The sequence below is a fragment of the Caloenas nicobarica genome, chromosome 3 (assembly GCF_036013445.1).
Source record: "Caloenas nicobarica isolate bCalNic1 chromosome 3, bCalNic1.hap1, whole genome shotgun sequence".
NCBI classification, from domain to species: domain Eukaryota; kingdom Metazoa; phylum Chordata; class Aves; order Columbiformes; family Columbidae; genus Caloenas; species Caloenas nicobarica.
The window spans coordinates 115862065-115888005 of NC_088247.1; the positions used below are offsets into that span (position 1 = coordinate 115862065).

The 25941-nt window shown below is 36.8% G+C and overlaps 1 protein-coding gene across 1 annotated transcript in view; it reads left to right on the forward strand.

Annotated features, from left to right (window-relative positions):
• The window catches only part of TASP1 (taspase 1), an 80000-nt gene that overhangs the window by 39627 nt on the left and 14432 nt on the right, over positions 1-25941 (forward strand). Inside the window, exons 9-12 of the mRNA XM_065631827.1 lie at positions 531-650; positions 1565-1643; positions 17191-17301; positions 24775-24885. Coding sequence (XP_065487899.1) covers positions 531-650; positions 1565-1643; positions 17191-17301; positions 24775-24885 — 421 coding nt within the window. The remainder of the gene's footprint in view (positions 1-530; positions 651-1564; positions 1644-17190; positions 17302-24774; positions 24886-25941) is intronic.

The following is a 25941-nucleotide window of genomic DNA, read 5'->3' on the forward strand; positions in this document are numbered from 1 at the left end:
AGATTTCTACTCAAGGCTTCTATTTATTGTCTTGCTCAGAATATCAGAATTTTCTCTTTATGTGGTAAGCTGCTGCTTGTAGATATATATATATATTTTTAATAATATATAGCTTTAAGTATGAGTCTCCAAAAATGCTATCTCAAAGCTTTTGGGAAAGACATTTTGATATGACCTCTTTGGAATGTGTTGCTGAATAATTTCTTAGAGGACAAGTTCCCACCACTAAGAAAACAGCATTTTTGATGCTTTTGTGAGTAAAGGCTAGTAATCTAAGCGTTGAATGAGTTCCGAGATATTTATTACCTTCTTGTTTCCAGAGAAGTTTTTTTCAGGTCCTGTCTGATGCAAGAGGGCATTTTGGGAAGATTTATGGCAGCACAATCGGTACAATATGCATGACAACAAATCTGTTTTGTTAATTGGCCTGTCACTTGGTTTTGTGCACGTTAGTTTGCACACTCTTAAGAAGGATAATCTGAGTTCAATATCCTGTTTTTAGTAGTTGTTTCTGTTTGTGTGTCCTGCAGGAGAATGACTCAGGAACATTGGATACAGTTGGTGCAGTTGTCGTTGACCAGGAAGGAAATGTTGCTGCTGCTGTCTCCAGTGGAGGTTTAGCACTAAAGCATCCTGGAAGAGTTGGTCAGGTGAACATACTTTTTCAATTGAAAATGAGAGCACTCATTTGATTGTGGCACTCTCAATGATTGTGGCACTAAAGAGCTGCGATAGCAAACTGTCACTCTCCCTTCCGTCACATTAAACTCTGGAGGCATTATCACTGCATTGGAATGCAAGTTTTGTTTTTAGTGTCCTCCATCGGTGTTATAAAACATTGATAGGTAAGAAGCTGTTCTATAGTCAGTTACCTTTTGCCAAAGCCATTAGTAACTTAATTACTTGGGCTTAATCGCCTCCTTGATACCACCGATAGTCTCTGAAATGATTAAAATGCTTCTAGATAAGATTGTCATTAATATTAAGGAAGTTGTCCTAATAATTTAGTTGTAAAATAATCTTGTGAATTGGTAGCAGTGACAAAGGACACATCAGGTATAGACATGCCTTATTGTTATTCAGCAAGGGAATTTTGAGCTGCATCAGAAATGTCATACTCCGTTGCTTTACAGCTGTATTTCTGGTCAACTTTTGCCACTGTTATATAAGGAGTTCTCTTTGGAAATGTATTTAAGATTTTCTTTTGGAATAGCAGAGTGAAAGGGACTTTATACAAATAGGGATCAGTTGGCATTATTTTATCTTTTGGTATCTGTATCCTCATTTTTGTAAACTTAGGTTAGAATACCACACCTCTAAGATGATAACTCAGTTCTGAAGAGTAGTAATGGAAGATGTAGCAAAATGAATTGGAATTGCTGTTTTGACTGTTATTACTCGAGTTTTTCCTGGGTTTCTTTGTTTGTTGTGTAGGGTTTGGTTTTGTTTGGGTTTTTTTGGTGTGTTGGTGTTTTGGGGTTTGTTTTTCTTTAAAGCTAAGGGAAAGGAACAAACCGAAAACCTTGGATACTTAAATTTATGAAAGATGTACTTTTTTCCTTAGGCAGCTCTTTATGGTTGTGGCTGCTGGGCTGAAAATACAGGAGCTCATACCCCTTACTCCACTGCTGTGAGTACTTCAGGTATTTACTACTTTTATCAATATTTCAAAAAGTTGATCTCTTTCTCTGTAATTAGTTTACAAATTCCAAATAAAATATTTCTATAAATGGTGAATTATAATATTATTTCCAGGCTACATTGTACATATGTATCATTTAATTACACATAAATATATTTGTCAGTATTGTCTTTAAATCCATTAATTACTCTCCATTGGTTGCTTATATTGATCTTTTTACTTAATTAACAACCATGTGAATTTTTATCCTATTTAAAAGATTTTGTGTTTCACTGAAAGGATGTACTGTGTTTGTTATGTACCTGTCTTCCTGTAAAGAAATGCTTTTATAAGCCTGATATTGTGTTAAACACAAAATTCTTCTGTGACTGGGTGCATTCTGTACAGGACTAAGGTAATTAGAGCGTCCTTTAACACAGAGGGTCCCTTGGGTACAAAAATGCTACAAACAGCATTTTTACCTCCAAAATATTTAATTACTATTTTAAGTGAATATTTAAATGAATTTGTTTTTCATTTCTTTTCCTCTCAAAAGGAAGGAGAAAAGGCAGAACTAAATGATTAGAGTGTCTTGGAAAACATTTATTTAGAAATTGTGAAAGTAATGTTAGAATTAGGGTAGCTTCTCTTCCATTTGGAAGTCTCAGGATCCTTTACACACAAACGTATTTTGTTCAGATGAAGTTTATAAGCCAGCAGTCCACACTGAGCTGAGCTGTCAGTTGGTATTCTCAAATCAAAACCACAAACACCAAAAGCAACTAAAGATAACTGGGAAAATAGCTCATACTGCAGTGCAAGATTTGCGAATGTAAGGCAGGTTGTTTTGGTTTGACAGGAACAGACAGTGAAAAGACAACTGGATTGTTATACAATACTGGGCAAATATTGTAGAACACAAAAGCTTTAAGGCAAAGTTATGTGGGAGTTACTTAGACTTTGCAACTCTATAAAAGCACTTGAAAAGACTGCATTTCATTTTTTTTCCTAGTTGTATGAACAGTCACAAATAGTAAAACATAAAAATTAGTTTAAAAAAAGTAAAAAAAAAGTTCAGAGTCATATACCTTTCAAATTTCCCCTATATTTAAGTCTGTCTTGGGCTGTTGAAAATCTCTGTAGATTTTAAATTTAATGTCGTAATAGCAAGTGTCCTTTTTAGTACTAAGCAAAGGAAAGTCCTACTGAATGCAGAAGTGTTGGAAGATCTTTCTACTCAAGGAACACCATATTGATTTAGTTCAATAAATGCTTACCTATGTAAGCAAATATATGTAAATATTGCAATATTTGGGACCATAATAATTAGCAAGTCTATGTCCAATATTAGAGATGGTGGAAAAGCTGAGAAGGACACCTTTATCCAATTTTTTAAAACTGTTTTCAAAGTCAGCTGGATTTGAAGTCCCAATACATTTAAAGGAGATGTCTGGGTTTAATGATGGCCTTAAAGAGAAATCCCCTTTCTTTTTGCTTGTACCAATTTTATACAGTGGTAAGAACTTTAATGTTATTTATAACTATCACACACACATATATGTTTCTTTGGTTTGAGTCTTCTAGCTTCCATGACATTACTTTAATTCCAATCCCGGTTAATTGAAATAGACTGCTAATGGTTTATGAAGTATGGCCATCTGTTTATTCAGCGATTCAAAATTCAGACTAGCGGTGTTTAATTAAACTCTTGTTTCTGGCTTTCCTTTAAAGTGTTTGTATGTGTGAGAGAGAGGAAGATAGATATGTTTACAGGAAGTGGGAGCTGTAATCAATACCATTCTTTTTTCCATTTTCAGAAGCTCATAATGTTTTATTTTATAATGTATTTTATGTTTAGTGCATTTTAAAAAATACATTGATGCCTGACCCTTATTGAAAAGATGAGTATCCAAAAATGCAAACCATGAAGTTAATTAAAGGATAGAGGGATGGAAAAATTAAATTATAGGAAAAGTTGAAAGAGTGAAACTTGTCTAAAATTGACAGAGCTTCCAGAGAAGAAGAGGGTGCTGAGGCACTGAACAGGCTGCCTAGAAAAGTTGTGGATGCCCCATCCCTGGAAGTGTTCAAGGCCAGGCTGGCTGGGGCTCTGAGCAACCTGGTCTAGTGGAAGGTGACCATGCTCATGGCAGGGGTTGGAACTAGATGAGCTTTAAGGTCTCTTCCAACCCAAACCATTCTGGGATTCTATAAGTGTTTTTTCACTTGATATATCTATTGTAAAATCAGACTAGACTGTGTTGGTAGCAGTGATTATACCCACCTCTTGTAGGTTTCTAAATTGGTTTTGTGTGGACATGCATTTTAAAAAAAAATAGCAACAAATGAAACTTGCATGTTACGTATAAGTAAAAACTGTGTGCGCATGCATATTCATTTCATGTTTCATTTAACATACTTATACAATTCTATGTAACTGCATTTAAAATAGGTACATAAAAACCTGAAATTTACAATCAGTTTAGATTTATGGGGTTTTAACAATATAACGTTTTATTGTTTTAATTTCACAAGCTTTTACATTTTAATTTGTCTTTAAGTGGTAAATTTGGCACAAAGTTATCCTACCGTTTTCTACAGGGAATTTTTTTTCCTGTTATATTGGGAGAAAAACAAGACAATTAGGCTTTGGTTGCTGTGTGTATTGAGTAGGTTATGTGTAGACTTTTAATATTTATTGTTGAAAGATTTCATAGAGTCTTAAGTTCATCAAACCACATTTGGAATTAAAAGATATCTTTAATGAAGAGGAAAGTTTAACGATGTTTCCCTTAAAGCTTTATCAAAAGCATGCTCTAAATTATTAAGTATTAATATAGGTTAAACCAAATAATTTTAACATAAGGATTCTTTGGGACATAAAAGGTTTTACATTCCTGCTGTTTTAGGCTTTTAAACTTAGTATTAGTGATAGCTGGGGGAAGAAATTCAAACCTTGGTTTTATTATATCGAGCTCTGTATTTGGTCTTGAAAAAGGATGTTCTTTGGCATCACTTTCTAATACAAGCAATTTTTAATGGCCAGGTTTTCTAAACTATTTTGCTTCCATACTTATGAAGTTGGTCATGCCTTTGAGTTTTGGAGGCTATGAGCAGCAAGAGGTCAAACCAGTTGAGGAAAACCTCTGGTGTGGGGAGATTTTGAAATCCTAATTCCACGTATACAGAATCCAAACTCTTGCATATTGAAATCCATGCAGAGTTGGCAGGAATGTAAGAACGGACAGACTGGATCGAGCCACAACTCCAGATAGTTTGGTGTCCTGTTTCAGATAGAGAGGATGTTTGCAGGTCTCCAAGGAAAAACATGGGACAAGGAAAAGCACCTTCACTGTCTTCTCCAAACTTTCAGCAATTTGTGATATTGGGTCTTTATAAGCTGTAGATATCTCTGCCTTTAATAGGTCAGGATGATTCCTCAAGATTTCTCTTTTTGTTTTTGTACTTAGAAGGCCAGTTATTTAAATTTTCCTAGGAAAGTTTTTCTTTTTCTGTGATGGTTTACCTTTGTAGAAGCTTTCTTGGAAAACGTGTTCGTTTAAATGGCATGGTTAGTAACACAGTAGGTTTTGTAATTTTTATTTATTTTGTTCTAAAATCCTTCTATTGAAGCTTCAGTTTGAGACATAACTTTCAGTAGTTTCCTCATTAAAAAAAAAAAAGGCATTGCCATAAAAGTACTTCATTAGAAGTACTTCCAAATTCATGTAGCTTTCTTTCAATGGTCATGTATTATTTGAAAACATGCTTTTGTATCTTGATCATTTGTTGGCCCTGTGGATGCTGGCAGGCTTCCTGCTTTTGTATGTTCAAGGAGGATTTGCTATTAGTTCTTATGCCTTTACCAAGTTGTTTCTCAAATATTTTTGGCCATTTTTATCATGATTTTATATTGAACGTGCCAAAGGTGGTGGTTCTGAACTTGTTTGGGCATGACTTCAACTTTTTGAACAGTATTTTCTTACCTCTAACAGCGCCTTGGCCTCGTTGTTTAGCCACACTGTCTTTGGTTTTATTTTTTTTGGCTTTTCAAAAGTTACTTCATGGTTTATAAAACACAGGATATTGTAAAACTCATATTTTATGGATATAGTTTAACAGGAGGTGGAACAACTGAAATCAAAAGATGAAGACTTTCTGAAGACAGGATGGGGGAGATGGTGGAACTTAGGAACGACTGTGAAAATAACCGGCCTTAAATTCAGGGTTTATTTTGTAATCTCAGGGTAAAATTCAGTCTCTATGTAAACAAGTAAAATATTTATCTTTTTTTTTTTTTTTTTTGTATTGATTTTTGGAGACATTTCAACATATGAACTCTGAATTTTATATATATATATATGTATATGTATAAATAGATAGATAGATGTGTATATATATATGTATATGTATAAATAGATAGATAGATGTGTATATATATATGTATATGTATAAATAGATAGATAGATGTGTATATATATATGTATATGTATAAATAGATAGATAGATGTGTATATATATATGTATATGTATAAAAACATGGGAGGAATTATGTACGTATCTCAAAACCAGTATTAAAATTCAAGAAATTCAGAGAATGTTGCAGGCATAGCTAAGATAGCTGGGCAACCCTAACGATGACACGTAGCAACGTTCATGTAAGCGCCGTTCCATGCAAGAATGATGATAGGGACAGAGTGAAAGCTTGTTAACGAGATGAGCATGACCAGTGGCCTTTATGTGGTATAAATGTAAGGAACAGCTAAACTGGCTTTTGGAGAAACAGCGGAAGACAAATCTTGAGACTTTAAAACCTTGTGTGTGCACATGTGCACACATTTGCGCACACACAGTCGCAAACAAAACAGTCTTCCTTGTAAGCACCCCCGCCACCTATCCCCCCCGAAAAAAAGAGGCCAAAACCACACTCCTAAGGCCACTTGGAACTCGAGTGAATGTTTTTTGTTGGTATATGAATGTAAACATAGGAAGATGGGTATTATTTGAAGCAAAAACATTTGTGAACAAACCCTGACCACAGGAGAAACAATAGTCCATTCTTTGGCTGTGCTTTAAGAAAACAGTTCCTATTTTTTCCTGAACGTAATAGGAATCAAAGACTTCGTTTATATTCTTCTCATTCAAAATAATATCAAGTGCGACATGGAATCTCTTCTCCAGTTGGATTATCCATGATGATTGTGAATACTCCTCTACTAACAGTGCCAAAAATAATACTACTGGGGTAAGAGGCAGGCTGTGTTTTTCCTCAGAGATAAGTTGAAAAATAATAATTCTCTTTGAATATACAGAACCTTAAAAATATAAAGGTAAATATAAAATTTACAGAAACGGTTGATGCTGGAGCCTTTGAAAATGGAATTTTGAGTGGAAATGTAGAGACTGAGAATAAATTTGCATTCCTTTTTTTACATCTTTACGACAGTAGGCAGTAGAAAGCATATTTACCCATTCTTCAAGAATGGGTGATGTGCTTTGTGTATGTGTGTCAGCCATTGAAACCCGCAAACCTTTTAATGTTGCATTTCCGAAGATGCACAGAAGGTCTTGCATTACTTAGAAAATGCAGGAATTATGTACCACAAAGCTGCAAAGTCTCCAGCTTTTACTCCCTCTGAGGAGAATATTTGATATAGGAAAGGTACAGTGATGTGATGTCCTAGGGAGAATTTAAATGGGACCTGGTTATGGTTTATAATCCTAAGGAAAAAGGAGTAGAATCTTTCAATATATTGAGTTCTTTCAGAAAAGTTAAGCATGTTAACAAATATAATTGGGCTTGAGGACTGAGCCTGAAGTGGTGTTTTGTTGAGCAAACAGCAGGGATATCTGGTTTCTGGACCCGAAGTGAGGTGTAGGTGAGGATTCAGCCTAAGAGAAGTTATTCAATGGTGTCTTGCTCTGCTCCCCTGCCCAGAGTCTGTTATTGACTGAATGAAAATCAGATACAGGTAACAGCCATGTTTTAATGAAGGCAGGTAGACTGTATCTATTCTATGTAAACAAGCAGCATGTGCCTGACTCCTTAACAGTTTCTTGTGCCGGTGGATTCACCAGGATCCTAAAGGACTGACTCTTAAGGTCTCTGGTCAAGAGCAGTGGCCTCTCTTCTCATAAAGGCATTTTAGGGATTATATCAAAATACTGTAAAAGCTGTGTTTGTTATACATACATATATATGATGCACCATTCCATGAAGTGAAAAATAGCACATTTTGTATCGTGAAAAATCACAGAATTGTTTATCTTGGAAAGAACCTCTGGAGATCATCTAGTCCAGCCCCCTGCTCAAGGGTTCTCTTGTTTTTTGAAATCTTTATTGATAAGGAAATAAGTATGTTCACTCTTCTGCTCCCTATCTTTTCTTGTTCAAATTTTTACTTTTTGTTCACATCTGTTCTCCTTCCCAGTCCATTGTGTACCTCGTGGATGCTTTTGCTAGCAAAGTGGAACAGGAACATTTCCCTCTCTCCTTGTGGAAGCCAATGAACCGTAGGTTCTGAGTTAAACTCATTTTCGACAGGAACCACAGCAATATGCAAATCTGTGGAGTCAATATTTTTTAGGGAAGGTTTAATGCCAATAAATTGACTTTGGCTTTGTGATCCCCATGTGTTGAGGGCTGGGATCCAGTGACTGCCGATACCTGGGCCGGTGCAGTTTGTCCGTCTGGCCTGTGTCCTTCGGAGTCCGTGCTCCAAACTTCCAGAGGAATTTCACGTGCAAATCTGGTATCCTGTATAGATCGCCTGAGCTGCACTATGCGAGACAGATACTACGATACAGTTAGTGTCTTCGCAGAAATCTGTGTTCTCTCTCAAAATCAGTCTGATCCTGTAAGATTTGGGGAATAATAGGTAATTTAATGCGTCACAGATGAAGCAGCTGCATATGGAGAAGAGTTACGTCATTGTTACAGTGAGCCAGAGGGTAAAGGAAGAAAGTTCTATCTCCAGACAGGTCAATATTTACCTCTGAAGTGAATGCTTCTGTCAAGAGCACAGCCTCTGTGTCCAGATGCCATTGGGAGGCTTCAGTGCTGCAGCGTGTGGTGTCTGAACCAAACCACCACCACGAGGCTGTGTGGAGAGAGAGGAAGCACCGGGCAGAGGTGATTTGTGGGAATGGTGGCGTGAAGAAGTGAACACGGAACCGCGGTGTTCAAAGCTGAGGGGTTTGTCCACAAAATAATCAGAATAGTGGTTTGAATGGCCTTCGGGAGGGTTGTTTTGAAGCAGAACGGGATGGATGCAACAATCAAAGGGTGCTTATTGCCTCTCGAAATTTTAATTGGACTTATTGTAATAATGTATGGTAAGCGTGAAGTGGCACGGGCTTCTTGGAAGTGGTGTCTCCTGCAGAAGACCTGCTGCTGCGAATCAGGGTGTTCATTACTGGGGGCAGCAGCCGGCCGTGCAGCACCGTCCCGTCCTCTCAACGCTGTTAGTCCTGTTCCTGTTTGCCATGTCTGGCCCAAATGCTTTGAAATAGGTGCAAGGATATCAAGCGAAATGGAGACGGTGGCAAACTTAACTCTGCTTTTAAACATTTTTCTGTGATTGGGAGAAAATAATTGTATACGTGTAGTTAGCTAATGTATAAGCCGCTATCTTCCTTTCCTGTAAATCTTAAATGATGAAAGTGATGTAGTTTGGAAAGGTGTAGTATTTTTAGGAAGAGATCAATAGCAACAAGGCTTCTGATGAAAGCCGAGGCAAAAGAGAGTTTGCTTTTTCCTTTTCAGTTTAACTGAAATTAATCTTTCAAAATATAGTTAATGTAAAGGAGAATGTAAAATGCACATCCTCTGTAATGGAACTACATTTTTTTCATTATTCTAACCTCTCTTGGAGGTATATCTGAAATTCTTCGTGTTATAATTGAAGCAAATAGCTGTTTTTAATAGTCAAAGTTATCTAGCATTTCCCACTATTTAGAAGTGAAGGATTCATATGTTTGGCATATGAATCTTTAGCCTTTTTTTTTTTCTTATCGGTCAAATTGTAGAAAAGCTGTATGAGTTGTTCTTCAGAGTGATTTTAGTTTATTTTGCCCATATTAAAAACTTAAAAATATAGAAAGTATTTTCTCACCTTTCCTCAGAGAAGATACTTTAATTAAGACATAGTTTGCCTGGATGCTGAATTTGTCTTTGTTATCTTTGAAACCTACCCAAATTTACTGAAGTTACAGCCTTTTGAAAAATTTCCATTTGCATATTCTTAGTGGGTGTTCGTTAGTTTAGAAGTTTGATCATCTAAGAATTTTCTGTCTGCAGCAAGAATGTGCTCCATCGATCCCTCCAGGATCGATGCTCTAGGAATTGGACAGGACTTTCTTTGCAGGTGTTCTTTTTGGCACCAGGTCAGTAAGTTAAAAATTTCCCCTGCTAGCATGAAGGCAAGATGCAGCAGCTGATAGGAGTACAAAAAGAAAAAAGATGTGTGACTTTAATTTAGTACTGTAGCGCATTTATGCTAGTCTGCAGCATTTTATGTCTTTGCAGAATTGGACTTTAAATTTTTATTTTAATATGTAACTAACTGTATCAATATCTTGCCAGCCAAATATTTTGATTGTACTGTATTTTGTTTTTTAAAATCATTGGCTTGCAAGTTTTCAGTCAGCTCTTTCTAGAGATGCTGGTAATGACAACCAGAGTGTACTAAAACACAGGTTTCATTGTGTTTCCATTAGGCATAACTAGAAGTTATTCAGGAAATAAAGCAGAAATAGTAATTTTTTAACTTGTTTACTGACATTTCTTTTATAGGCACTACTATTTAACTGAAAATAATATCAAAGTCGAAACAACTTAACAGGACCAGGTTCAGACTCTGCTGTATGGAATAGATAATAAAACACAGATAACCTGTAACTTCTGTCTTCAGCTTCTGAAAAGAGAAGAGTCATACTTTGGCAGGGGAGTAAACTAGATTAATTTTTCCATTCTCAAATGAATGTGAGTAAGGCAAGTTTCCATTTTGTACTCCTTTAAAACAAGTTCCAACACTTTGTCTTGAGGTACCGTATGTTTCAATAGCTCGACTGGCTCCAGCAGCTTGTCAAAGCTCCATAAGCTCTCTGCTTATGGCGCGCAGAAAGCAAGCTAGATTTTCATTTCTCCTTCCATTCAACAGGAGTCTCTTTCATGTCTGAAAATTGAAAACGCGTGTTTTTCAGTGTGGCGCATGGATGTGTGTGTGCCCTCTGGCACACCTGTTTCTAATTTCCTGACTTGAAAGCATCTCCCATCAAAAGAAGCAGAAAAACAATTTCTTTCTGACACACTGCTCGGAGGCCCTGGCTTTGCAGAAGGCCTCCCTTTCACTTGTCATCTTGGTTCCATTGGTAGAACATTACAAGACGCAGAGCATGCATTGTATAAGATGTCCAACTTATATTGTGCTAGGTTCTTTCCCCTCTTGTGGTTATTTCAAGCATTAGAAATAGAAAAAGAGAAGTCACCCAGTAATTTAATCCTCAGTTTCTTGCATGAAGCTCAAATTAAGGACTAAAGTCTATAGCAAGTTAAGGTTTGTATAACCTATGAATTCAGTAGAGTATTAGTTAGCATTTGGTACAGAAGGCTGGATTAAAATTTCAATATTATAGCACAGGTTTCTTGCCTTTTCTTCAGAATAGTATGTAGTGTAAAATAGTATCTAATGTAATAGCTGAAAATCAAACAAAACAAAACAAAAACACCAAACCAACCAACCAAACCAATCCCAAACCAACTGTTAACTTGGTTGTTACAAAAGTCTTATGTAGGCTAACTAGTAAATTACTACACAATAGAACTATTAACTATTAAGGATCAATTAGGTTGGAAAAATACAAAATGTTAAGCTCTAGTTTTCATGTCACTGACTTGCCTGGTTTCCTAGTTCAGCAGCTGACACTTTCCCAAAGAGCATCTAGATTGTCTCTGTAGCTGCTGTGCTGCAGTATGTACCTACCTGGTGATACGCTGCTGAATTTCATTGGTTTCGTTTATTGACAAGCTAAATGGAACAACACGTTCAAAAATAATTAGAGCTTAAAAACCATTATATGCACACAGCCAAGCAGTACGTGGAATGCAAAGAGTGCGCCTGGCTCTACAGCATAATGGCTGGTGCTTTGTGGGCCCATAAAGCTTGCCTTTGCTGGGCCTCGTTCAGTACTAATATGATCAAGTATATGCAGCAAACACTAAAATTGTGTAACTTTATGGACTATAACAAAAAAAAAATCATTAAATCTTTAAATGAGTCGGTAGGGTATGCAGTTCACGTTTATGCCTGATAAGGTATGCAGCCCTGATACATTTTTCGTCTTGGACGTATATTGATACTTAGGTACCAAAGAGTTGCTTTCTAGAGTGTCTGCCCACTACTAGAATTGTAAATGACAATGTAAAAATTATTGTTTGTCAGAATAGTAACACGTTTCCATGATCGGTTCCTCTCTCTTATGTATCTCACTTGTTGCACAGCACTGTACAACATAACAGGTACTTCTGGTTTGCCTGATCCAATTGACTAATCAGCAATATCTGGAGCATGGAGTGCAGGAATGACCATCTTACCGTGCTTAAAGCTCAAAAAAACCCCCAAACCTGTTGAGGGCTTTTTGCTTTTCTGTGCTATTTTTGGCTTAAATAGTAACTCAAGAAGGCTATTAATACATATATAACTGTTAAGTTGTAATAGGATAAGAGAAGAAAAGGAGACTATGAAAAAAAAAAAGAGGCTGTAGATTCCCAGATTGTTCTTGTGGGGATCTTGCAGGAATCAATGAGGGATGTCTGAATAGGAGAAGTGGTTATTATTCCCAGAAGTTAATTACACATTTAAATTCCTACAGAAGAGGGAAGTCATATTCCACTGTTGGTCAGCTTTGCACTTTGGAAGAAACACTGCATTAGAAGCTGTTCTGTGGTGTGATCCAAGAAGATACATGTCTCTGAAAATCAGTTCTCTATGATCATCAGGGGTTTTCTGTGTGATCTCCAAGTTTTCAGGCAGGGTTAGAAGCTTCCAGTTGAAGATAGGTTTTTCTGAGGGTTTTTTTTTTGGTGAGTTTTGGTCGATTGATTATTGTTGATGCGTTTGTTGTTTTTACGTGTGGGCTTTTTGTGTGTGTGTTGGTTGTTTCTTTTTTTTTATTCTGGTTCTTGCTAAGTGTGTTGGTTTAAGCGTAAAATAAATGTGTAAATAAATTGCTGCCATAGACCTCTGCGGCCTTTAGGGATCTGGTTTTTTTTAAACTTCTTTCCCCTTAATCTAGGAGGCTAGAAACTTGCATCAAAATATCTGTCTTTGCATATATGTACGTATTTATTTCTCTATCAAACCAGACTACACATTTTCTGTAGAAACATTGCTTACTTCACCAGTAGTGATCCTAGAGAAGAGCAACTAATTGGACTTACTTCTGCAAGCATGGACTGCAGTAGTTTGTCAGCAGATGGGTTATGAGTATGCAACATGTTTGCACAATGCTAGAAAAATAATTTGCTTACTATATTAAAGTTATTTCAGAAAAATGCACTAACCGAACCCAGTACATTTTTCCAGTCATCTCCATTTGAATTGCTTTTGTGTGAAGACTTACGGAAGCTTTGGTCTGTCACTGCGAAGTGTTTGTCTTTGAGGTGTAATGGGCTTCAGGTTACTGAAGAAGTTGTCTTATCTGGGAAAGGGTAATAAAATGATTTAAACTCTGCTTACAGGAAAGTTCCTGAAACAAGTGCATTTGAGACTTTAATGTAGAATTGAAAAATTCTTCCTAGGAGTCCCTGTTGGTTTGGTTTCAGTATTATTCGGTGACAAACAGCAGAGTATAACAATGCATAGAGTTAAATGCAGTATAATGTGAGATAGTTAAGCAAATGAACCAGATTTACATTTTCATCGGCTTACGTGCATGATTTGGAAGTGGGTTGAGGTAGTTTCGACTGTAGTCGCTGTCTCGAGTCATGTTAATAAAACTTTTGCAGCAGTCGGCTAATGCTGGTGGTTAGATTACAAGTGAATGGAACTATAACTTTGAACCCGCAACTTTATATTGTAAGTTATAAATTAGGTTTTGATTACTGTAATTTTGTAAACATTTATTTTATGTCTAGCCATAGTGTAATCTACAGTGTTTCCCCGTTTGAGACTATAAAGACATATAGGTCTGCTAAACCTGCAAGACAGTTCACGCTGTAGTATTTGGTTCTAACTTGAAATAATAGGAAGGGCAGATCTTTTGGAATAATTAGGGTAATTGTTTTTCTCAGCCTTTATCTGGTCAAAGTATGTGAAACACTGCTTAGTTCTTTTTCTTGTTCAAAAATAGATGCTCCTACATCAAAAACTGCAGTAACAAATTTTTCTTTTCAAGATGGGAGGATTCTTTTCCTTAGTTATCTGTCCCTGCAGATTGCTGGCATGTGATGTGTTGAAAGATTTTTACATGCACTGCCAGCAGCAGTCTGTAAGTTTGCTGCCTTATAGGTTGACATAAATATGACAAAAAGAAATGACTTTGTCTGTGGGGATGTAGAGATGTGTGATGTGTTAGTAGAATTGCAAGGCTGCTTTCCTTGTGGTTGATCCTGGATCACATCAGTGGGCTGCAGCTGTTCTTAACCCATCTTAAGTTTTCTCTCTCTTTTTTTATAGCAGACTTGATGTTATGGGAACTCTTCAATAAAATAATTCTCTTAGGGGAAAATAACATTATACATCATGCTAAAAAATGGCTATTGTCTTTTTGATGCTAATTTAGGAATTACTTAAAAATTGTGAAGTAGTAACATCTGGTTTTATTACTAGATGCATAGGAGTTGCATAAGCTCACTCTGATTTTTGTGTCTCATTTGCTTGATTCCCATGCTAAGTCCCATGCTTCTTACCTCATATAGGGTATAAATATTATACTGAAATGTGTTAACGGATTCTTTTCAAGAAAAAAAAATCAACTTGCTAAGTTTTTGCTGGAGCATATGCTTATTTAGTTGGATTCTTCACAGCAAAACTCCATAATGAATACATTTTCTTAGTTTAAAAAAAAGTGATAGCCGTGTTATGGTCTATGGGTAAAATGCATTTTGCAGCTTTGCATATTTTTTATACATTACTTTATCTTGAATTTAGATAACTCTCAATTCTGTTGTGGTCAAAAGCTTTTGAGCATGGAAGGAAGGAGGCACCGAACAGATAGATCCTCCTGTAAGCAGCTGTTGAGCTGTGAGCCTCTTGAAGATAATATCCTAACCAGGACAGTGCTCTGAAGAACTTGAGAGCTTGACAGTTTCAATAAACACACTTTCTGCTTGTGCTCTCAAGGACTGTCTCCCTTTGCTACGTACTTGAAGTATTTCAGCTCCTTCATTTTCAACTATTACAGAAGTTTCTTTTCCTTGGGTTTCCATTCTCTAGATTTATAACTGCTTTTTACTCAATCTGTTTGCTATACAAAGAACTTCTTGTCTTTCTGTTGTGCCAATTATATGTTGATTCAACACCGAAGTACCTCACTTCAAACAATTCAGTTTAACCAAATTGTATTAATCAGGAAACACTGCCTGGAATACGTAACTCCAGACTAAGGTGTAATTTTGATGATTGAAGATACCAAGATTACAGGACACGTGTACACAGTTTTTCTGCAATCTGTTCCCTGGCCTTATTCTCTAACACATACATAATGCTCGATAGGGGTTTATTGCTGTTTGGTTTTTGTTTAATATTGGAAATGAGGGATGACGTATCTTTTTTTTTTTTTTTTTTTTTTTCCTCTATTAGCAGTCTTTGAAAAACAGTGTTTGTGGACTCACTTTGCCTTTTAGGGGAAGGATGTAATTCTGTGACAAGTAACCAGAGAGATTCTTGGTTGCCATGTTAATTAGGGCTGAAATGTGGTGGCAAGAACAAGAAGACGGTCTGTGAGATGTTGTGCCCGAGCCTAAACTCAGCACATTGGGAAGCAGAGCGATGAGACGCTCAGCAGGCTGCGCTGGAGCCACTTTGGGTTGGGTTTATTTATTGGTTCTTTCTTTCTGCCAGATCTAGGCTGGCTTCAGCCAGAGTCACTCAGTTTTCTCTGTTCCAACCTTGTTAGTGCTTCCAGTGAAGTGAATGTTGGCCATGGAGCCTGAGCTGCCTTTGGCTGAAACCAGCTTAGGTCTGATGTCTTATACCAGCTCCAGCTCTCTGCCATGTGAAAGCAGCTATTAATAGATCGTTTCAAGCCAGAAATTGTCTTTGGAAGCTACATAGATGGATTTATTTGTGTAGTTCTGCACCTGAGCTAATAAAGATAATATAATAATAACAACTGGATTGTAGCGGATTTTTGTATGGAATCCAGCACAGTGTTTGCACGTTGTCATGGTTAATGAGAAATTTGCTAGAAATACATATAGATAATAGGGAACTGGCTATATTTGACCTCTCTGTATATATATATTCTGTTGTCTAATGCAGTTTTAGACCCTGATAGATGCTGAAGTTACAAGTCTGATCAAACTGTAGTCACTTAGATAATTAAAATAATTGTCAGATGATTTAGATCATTAAAATCAGCTGTTGAATTGGTTAGCTGTGGTTTTCCTTTTTTCCTAACTGGATAACACATTTCAGCTTAACTGGTGCTTGATTAGACCTCTTCTAGCTGCTTCATCTGCTTCCTCGCCATTGAGGAAAAAAGTCAACAGATGGGAAGCATAGTAGTATGATGACTTTTGTATATACGTGTATATATACATATTGGTATCACCAATGTGTTTTCCTGTCCAAGAAAACTTTGACAATAAACATGCACTGTATCATTTGATCACAGCTGTATGTCCCAAATCACATTACAGGAATAGAGAAGAGTGTGGGAGAAAAACAGGCGGTGTGAAAGTGTTCCTGCAGAGCAAAAGTAGCAGTAATGGTTTTGGGGTATAGTTACAGAAAGCATGGAGGCAATAAGTGGTTGTTTGCTGGAGCTTTGTTGTTTCTTAAAGAGAAACCTTTAAAAATTACAGGAATTTTTGTTAGGAGTCCAATGAGCAGCCACCCTGTCAAAAAGCGTAGATGAATTAATGTATTCTTCATTGACAAAAGGTTAAATCAGATGGACTAAACAGAAGATTGTGTCGTGCAAAGGAGTTACTGTGGCATTGACTAATAATGTTCTTGGTTTGAAGAGACTTGCATCCAAGATCATTCCTCTGAGAATGATTAGTAAGTGGATTATTTGGGAGAGAATTGCAGGGTCTGGATTAAGATGATGAGTCAGAGACAGTCTCGGAGTTCCTTCTCACTATTTCTGTTCCTTCTTTCTGTACTTAACCTTTTTTGGTTTATGACTTCGTGCAGGAAAGTTGTGAGGAAAACTTGCTGACATCTTGAATTTTCATGTAACCCAGTGTCACAATCTTTAAAAAATAAAAATTTAAAAAATATGGCAGAAACCTGTAATGCTTTCCCCCCCCCAACTTTGGCTATGGGGATGTAAAATAATGACAGAGTTTCTTCACAGTGATATCTATATTTTGACTATTCCAAATCTTAATATTTCTTTAGGTTGTGGAGAGCACCTTGTCCGAACCATACTGGCCAGGGAATGTTCATGTGCTTTGCAAACGGAAGATGCCCACCAAGCTCTCCTAGAGACTATGCAAAACAAGTTTATTGGTAAGTATATGGTGCTAGTTGCCTAAACATTGTGTAACATTGTTTAAAGTGCAATTAACCCTGTTAAATAAAGGTAAGATACTTATTTCTGTGATTTCCGTTGTAGCCTTATGTTGCAGTTGGCTTCAAAGTTAGTGTTGTGTTACATCTAAAAATGTTAAATCGAACTACAGAAGAATATTTCAGGAAATCTAACAGAAAAATCCTCGGAAATATCTCAATTGTTATGTGAGTCATAGACTACGCAGCGAGGTTTGAAGAAATAGTTTCCTGCCTGAATCACTGGCTCTGGTGTACAACTGCATATTTTTCAAGTTGGTGATTTAGGAGTATTAATAAAAATTATTAATCATGTTAACCCTTTAAAATATAATAGACCTCAAAACCACTGCGTGTTTTAATGAAATGCTTTGGACAGACAGATTCTGGTTTGCTATTTACATGATGAAATTAATTTATTGAAAAAATGAAGTAGACTTCATTCAAGACTGTTGTAAGTTAAACCCGTTTTTTTTTCCTTGATTTGAGAGGATTACACACGACTATTTATACCCGTTTGGTTTCTTGTGAATATAGATCTTGTTTTCTTTCTTCAAGCCATAACCAAGATATGCATGTGGAGTTTGGAAATATCTGTATAAGCCTGAACATTTGAAGACAGCATAGATTCCAATGAGGCTTCTGGCAGATATGTTGACTTGCGTTGTCTTTATAGCCCTTACAATTTTTAAAGATTTAGAATCCACAGACAGTTTTAGCCTTAAAAATTTCTTGTGAGCAACATAACACTTACTGTACACTGTGTTACAAGAGTTCATTTTTATGGTGTTTTAATTAGAACTGAAAGAGGAAGATACGCATTCCTTTTTGGGACCCAGGAACCGTTGCCCTTGGTCCTGGCAAGCAGTGTGTTGCCATTTCTTTATTTGTGTTTAGAATGTTGAATCTGTATTAAACTCTGCTTCTGACAACGTTACATTTGACTGTTTGAGGGGAAGTCAAGTCACCTTTACGCTGGAAGGCTGCACTTGATAATCTGCTGCTCTATTGCACCCATTTCTAGGTGCTGTAAGAATGCAGAACGAAGTAATCCCGGTGTGTTCCCCGAAGAGAATATCGTGCATGAAGCACAAATATAACTTTTTGTATTTAATCAGTTGTTCCAGTGCATAGTGGCACAAAATTAGGGATTTATTTACCCAAGAGGAGCCTTTAGGAAGGATGCTTGTGATTATCGCTTCGCTAATTTGTAACGCTACTCTGTTGTGTGGAAGTGATCTAACTTCAGCAAAGTCAGATCTTTAGTCCATGCTCTTAGGATTTCTTGTGCTGTTTGTGGTAGGAGTAATAGAAGCAAGCACAAATTGTGCATATCCTCATGCAGTTTCATGTTAGTGCATGTACAAACACAAAATGGAAAGCTACTGCCAAAGTAATTACTAAAAACTGCCTGATAAAAGACCAAAAAATTCAGAAACTTTTGAGTTGAGGTACCTCCTTTAAGATGCTTTCAGTTTTCCGGGTTTTCTTTTTTCGTTTTGGTAACTATTGCCATTTGGCCCAAATACATTTTGCCATCAGTTGGCATAGCAAATGTTTTTATTTTAAATGTCAACTGACTGTCAAGTGATATATACATTGAATTCTTTACAGAAAATGTGTGAATGTTTATGGTGGACTTAAGAACATACTGAATGTTGCTAAGGTTTTTGTTTCACCTGTAACTATCAATTGCAGAGAGAGAGAAGCTGCACAGACAGAGATACCAGACTAGCAGCATGATGTCAGATTGCCTTGGGAAAATACACTAAAACCAAGAGAACAAGGGAAAGTGAAAAGAATTATAGTATCAAATTAATACTTTTCATGACAGGAAAATTTGAAAAAAAAGTGCTTTAAAATTCCTTTTTAAAGTTTCATGTTCTAATTAGTTTTTGTTGCCTAACAGCAGGTATGTGTATTATCTTCTCAGTTGTACTTTCAGGAAGTGCTGGCGTGGAAAACAACAAAGATACAGTCACCTTTTTGTGTAGGTGAAGTGCTTGGATTCCGTGTTTTGATGAGAAAGAGTGAAATCTAGTTTGCTCTCAGCTGTCCTATGAATGAAGACTGATCGAGGGAAACCTCAAAATCCAGATACCTCTTGCTGTTCACATGTGACATAGTATTGTTTGTAGCCAGTAGTGTAATTTTGGGGGATCTTAGAATCATAGAATCATTCCAGTTGGAAGAGACCCTCAAGATCATCGAGTCCAACCATAACCTAACTCTGGCACTAAACCATGTCCCTAAGAACCTCGTCTAAACACCTTTTAAACCACTCCAGGGATGGTGACTCTACAACTTCCCTGGGCAGCCTGTTCCAATGCCTGACAACCCTTTCCGTGAAGAATTTTTTCCTAATATCCAATCTAAACCTCCCCTGGTGCAACTTGAGGCCATTTCCTCTTGTCCTGTCACTTGTTACTTGGGAGAAGAGACCAACATCTTGGCAATTCGGAAGATGGAACACAAAGTTGTGTCTTGCCAATATAGCTCAACAGTTTAAAAAAGGCATTACACTTAACGTTAGGCTTATACTAAATAGTTTTTTCCTCTGAATTTTCATAGATGCTGATGTGCTAGTTGATATCTCACGATATACGGTATGATACAGGATTTCTTACCCGTGTGAAACAAGAAGATAGCAAGTTGGCTGTTAGCCTGTTTTAATAGCATGGCTTCTGTCCTTGCTACTCTTTCTAAAACCCCTATTTTGTGGTCATGTGAAACTTTTGCCAGAATTCTAATGGACCAAAGCCAGAAAAAAAAAAAAAAAACAACGCTTTAACGAAGCAGAGCTAGAACGTTTTGTCAGAAGTCAAAATGTGCGTTACTTGTGTTGGAGGGATGAACAGCTGCTTTTGGCAGTTGCCATCAGTTTGGTGCTTCCTGTTTACAGAACTTTCCGAGTCTCCGCAGAGCCCTGGGAATCCTTCCAGCTAGGGAATGCCTGGCTTAAACAGCGAGTGCTGTTTAAACAGCAGGTGATGAGCAAACTAATGGCAGATGTGCTTCTCTCGTCCTTTCTCAGAGCCAGCTCACTATGGATAATGCGCAATTGATGGTTGAATTTGAGGTGAGAGAAATTAAATTTAGATTTTTTTTGTAAATTGAGCAGGCTTGATATCATTAGTTGAAGAGCGCTAGTTTTGGTACGCAGTCGAAGAATGATGTTCTGTAAACACAAATACCTTCCAAACAGAAGAACAGAGGATTTTGTTACTCATCATTCCTTTCAAATGTGGCCAAGTTTGCGGAATGTAGACTTAATGTTTGTGTCATCTCACTGGCGGGAAATCTGGGCTTTTATCAATGGCAATGTTATGAATTGTACTTTAAAGCTTTTTATAACGTATTAGAAAATAATGAGCTGAAAAACATAGATGGAATCTGTTATTTGTTCTTTCCTTAGCAGAAATGTGTTTGTCTATTCTTGTGTTTTCAAGTTGTGCTTCAATTCACAGATGAGCAATGTCTGCAGAAAGGTAACGCTGCAGAAGGATGACGCAGACAGTTTCTCTTTCAGAAATGTTGTGTCAAATACCCCTCTTAGGAGCAGGAGTTTGGACAGTTGGGAATCACAGAATATGCTTTGTAGTGTCCTTTGTGGTTTTATAGTGGAGGAAGCACGCCACGAAAGCATTGATACGTCTTCTCCATGACACAAAGGAAAAGATTTGAGAAGAGAATGAAGCGATCCTGAAGTTTCATATAACCCGTTTTATCCACTGCAAGTTTACAATTTCACAAGTTTGTATTTGATGGCAGACAGGATTAAATGTTAAATTATATGCGTTACCTGTACAATAAAGCCAGCTGAAAAACTGATATTAATACAACGTAGTGATATTACACGAGGATTTGTCTTGGTCCTGACTGCGCTTCTCCCAAAAGCATTGGGAATTTATTGGACAGTGGTATCCTCAGTTATTTAATTTCTTAAAATTTTACCTGTAAAGTTTGAAAGTACGGGCGCTTTTCCTTGCAGGTTCTTCAAAAATTCTAAAGAGATGTTTTAAATTACTTACTTATCATAAAATATAAGGATCTCTGGTTTCAGACAGCTTGCACTTAAACATTTAACAAATAATGGTGCATGAAATTAAAAGTAGGCCTACTTAGTGCTTATATATTCCTCTAATGTTTATTTAAATTGTAAGCTTGAAGTTTAGTGGAATACATAGCAGAAGCAGAGTAGCAAACAGCTTCACTTTAAACACATTCTGTACACAAGCTGACGAAGGCCAGTGGTGTAGGTGATCTGTAGATTATTGACCTGAAAGAATCTGGATTTCACTCACATTACAGCATGACGAGATTTAGAGCTGTTTAGCTGCACTCCGTTAAAACTGGGGGATGCTAAAGCACTTTGATTGATTACACCCCGCCACAGTGTTCAGACCAAAGTTCTGAAGACTTTGAAATCTAATGTAAACTATCAAGCTGGTGATGGTTTCTCTACTGTGGAAAAGTATGAATGTAAAACATCTGATGAACAGCTGGTTAGCACTTCGGCTGGGCAAGTGTAAACGAAACACTTCTTTTTACAGTTTAGTATCGAATCTGTGTTAGGCTGGATCTGTCTGGTAGCTACAAATGGGAGAAGAGGATCAGAAATGAGCAACTCGATCGCTTGCCTTGGAGTAGGCGACCTTCATCATGGGAGTAGTTTAGTTTACAAGAGACACAGAAGAAAAAAAATGTTCTTTGCTCGTCACTGTAGTTCCTCCAGAGCAGGATTGAATGTTGAGGCCATGATTTGCCTTAACGCTTGTGAAATCCGTGTGCTCTGTCCCTGCTCTGAGCCTGAACCTGGGTCTTGGTGTTCAGTTGTGCTTGTTCTTGCAGAATGTGATGGGATCAGTGAATGTGGAGCTGCTATGAAGACCTATTTGCTTATTTTTAAGAGACCGTTGCTGCAGATACAAAATATATAAATAAAAACCGCTAATGCTTTCTATATGTCAGATAGCAATAACAGAATAGTTGAGCTTTGAAGGAGGGAAATGTGTTTTGTAAATACAGTTTTGTGACTGGGGATGGTGAGGATTAAACCACAACTATTGAAAGATGATGTTTTTTCCTACTCCTTCTTTCTGGTGTGACCAGTCGGTGCTAACCCTATTAGTGCTGGAGTTGATGTTTTCATTTGGATTTTTTCATGCCAAATTCATCAGTGTTACACCAGTGTGACTGGGAAGGAACGATGGGTTTCATGAGCCTTAAAATAGTATTAAAATCTCCAGGTTTTTGTAGTTTTGTCATTAGCGATCTATTAGATCAAAGGTTTGACTAGCAATTCTATTTTATTACAGTTTTTTTTTTTTTTGCTAGTAGGCATATTTTGTTCTATTTTTACTGAATTTTTAACTATACAGCAAGATCTGTCATTCTTTAGGGTACATAGAGAGCAAAATGAGGTAGGAGTGTGGGAGCCAGATTACTTTTTCCTTCTAATGAGAAACCACTATGACTTTAATATACATGGCTGTGTTTCAGTTGCACCTTTTCTCTTCCTGTTTAAATACTAATTAAATATAATGTTATGTGAAAAAATGCCATTACCCATATTGTTATTTTTTACAGAAGTCTGCTGTATTATTTTTTTTTTCTCGATGGCTTAGTTTAAATACTAGTTAGGCCTTGAAAGAGGAGGAGAAAGGCTGCTTGTTTAAAAAAAGATGAACAAAACCCCCAACAAAACCCAAACAAACAAAACCCCAAAACATAAACAACAACCAAGCAAATGGAAAACAAACAAAAAACCAACGCAGCAAACAAACCCAAACTGTTCTGTCTGTTTGCAATGACTTTTCACCAAAGCATGTCTTATAGACTGAACAATTTCTGCAACTGGGTATAGGCTTAGGTCTGCAGACCAAGTTCAGGTTAAGACATGGTCTTTGAATTACCTGAGTTTCTGAAGACCAAAGGATGTATGTCCCCACTTCTTTTGTTCATTTGCTTGCAGAAATCATACCAAATGCTTAACCAGCGTTTGGTTAATGCAGTGAAAGTGTAAGACATATACTTAGAATCTCAGAAAGTATGGAAGAAGAAGATTTTGATTTGGATGGTAAAACTCCTTGCTGTTTCCCAAGCCTTGCATTTCTGTTTTAGCCAAACATATTTTACTGTGTTGTTATCTGTTGTGTTATGATTGGCGGGATCCATGGTTTGCAGGGATTTGGTCACGGTCAAGGACTAATACAGGAGGTGGAATTGGGACCTAGTAATAGTTCTTGTACAGAGCAAGTTGCTCTTTAAAGGTAATATCTGTTTGGTTTAGATCAAATAAGGTATTATTGTTCATTAAGTTTACCACATTTATCATTTTTCTGCAATATAGACTTCTATTCCAATGACCACCTTGGATCGCTTTTGAACGTAGCTGCTTTTATGTATAGAGAGAACACGGCAAAGCTTTTAGTTTTCCTTACAGTAAGGCTTGAAGTTGGTTCTTGTCCGTAGTTATTGTATTATTTACATTAAAGGAGAAATTCTAAACACACAAATAGCTATGGGCAGATTGAAGGAGGCTGAGTAAATCTGCTCTAAAGTCCTTGTGGTCAGCAAAGCCTTTTACAGTGTCTGTACACTAGACATAGAATACTAATTTATTTAAAAGAAAATAATTGAAAAGGGATATATAAAATGTGTGTTGCAATTGTATGTTCAACTTCAAGTCACAGTTTATTGCAAATGTGTGACTGGGGTCTGTTTGGGCTTAAGTGCAAGAACTTGGTTAACTTTGTGGCTGAAGACATTTTAAGTTGTATGTAAATCATAGCATTGTTTCCACATTTAAAACTATAGGAATCTCATTTCAAATTACAAACCGGAGAAAAAATACTTAGGCTTGATTCAGCTAACTTTAAAACTTTTCCAGCTTCTGATAGAAGATGTTTTATATCATATGTCTCAAATTAAGAACAGAAAAGCCACTTTAAAAAATAGGATGTGTTTTGGCTTTTCTGCTAATATTCATAAAACAGCAAGGAAGACAGTCTATAGCAGTCTGATGATGTGTCTGTACAAAGTGCTTTAAATTGGGAAAAATGAATAAACTGTAAAAGTGACCCAAATTTGCTTGATTTTTTTCATATGTGGCCATCTTTATATTAATTATAGTACAGAAAGAAGTAAATATTGAGACATTATTTTTTTTTTCAACTTGAAACTCTGTTTTTCTTTATTATATCTTCCTTGATCCAAGAACAAATGGTTTTGTACTCACAGATACAATTTCCAATATTGTTTTTATTCTGTGTAGCTATTCTTCCTTTTTCTTTTGTAAAAGCCCTGGTTGACCTGACAGTCTTCTCAGTGTTTAGTGACAAGATCAAAGGGGGAAGGCAGGAAAGTGAAATAAGAAAAATACACAAGAAACCACTCCTATTGCAAATAATTCTCCCCCATGATTTTCCCTAGGTTCCCCTTTTCTTGCCAATGAAGATGGAGTTCTTGGAGGTGTGATAGTTCTTCGGTCTTGCAGGTGTTCGGCAGAGCCTGAATCGTCACAGGGAAAGCCAACTTTACTAGGTAAGAAATTCTCCTTCATTTTCACTTGAGCTAGGTGATAACTCCAGGTGAAAGTTGAAATATGCATATGTGCATGTTTACCATTGTTCAGAGGCCACAGAGAAAACAAAAAGGAATTGAAATCGTTTGAGATGATAGAACTCTAGGAAATGCAATAGTAGTATTAGCCTTGTTCTCTAAAACTGCAGAAAAGACCATTTTTTTTCCTGACTTATTTCTGAACAGCATTGTGATTCAGAGGGGTGTGTGGGATCCTTCTGAAACTACAGCACAGCAATTATGGTTGCTTGTGGAAAGGCAGGGTATACTCCTCATAAAAATAATGGCATTTTTAGCAAGAGAGAACACATATGACTGTTCACTGCTTCTTAGTGGTTGATACACTAAAAATGCTGTTAGATTTTTTTTTTTTTTTCCCCCCATAAATTCTTTTTAATCTATAGGCTATTGTTTAGAAAGTCACCTCACCTTTATTTGAATTCATTAGTGGTTTTGTCCCACTAAATCCTACCATTGTGTCCCCAGAGTCTGCCTGCTTACAGCCCGCCTGGAGCAGCAGGCAGAGCGTGTGCTAAAGGGAAGCTGGCAGATATATTCTTAATATTCTTACCAGTGGGTTAACCCACATGAACTCCAGTGTTTCTTGCTGTCTATTCAGTGACTTCCAGGACGTTAGGGTCAAGTTATCACAGTTGCACAGCATGAGGTGTATGTTGTCTTTCGGTTTTGTTCTCATATTGCACCTTGCTGGTTCGCATTACAAGAGTCTTTAAATATCATGTACTATTTTGTCTGTGTTGGGCAACTTGAGTCTGATCGTATCCCCCTCCAGTCATTCACTCTAAGAAGTAATTTTACTCAATCCAGTTAATAACATTAATGTTTCTCTACCAAACAGTTGCAGTTTATGTGTGTTTTATGCTTTTGGTCAACATCTCATCTTATCCATAAGAGTTTCATGTACGTTTGTTTTGCTCTTATAAAGAACTGGTTATTTGGGCAGTGAATCCTTACAATGCTGATGGTGGTTCTGAGATTATCCTGATGGACAACAAA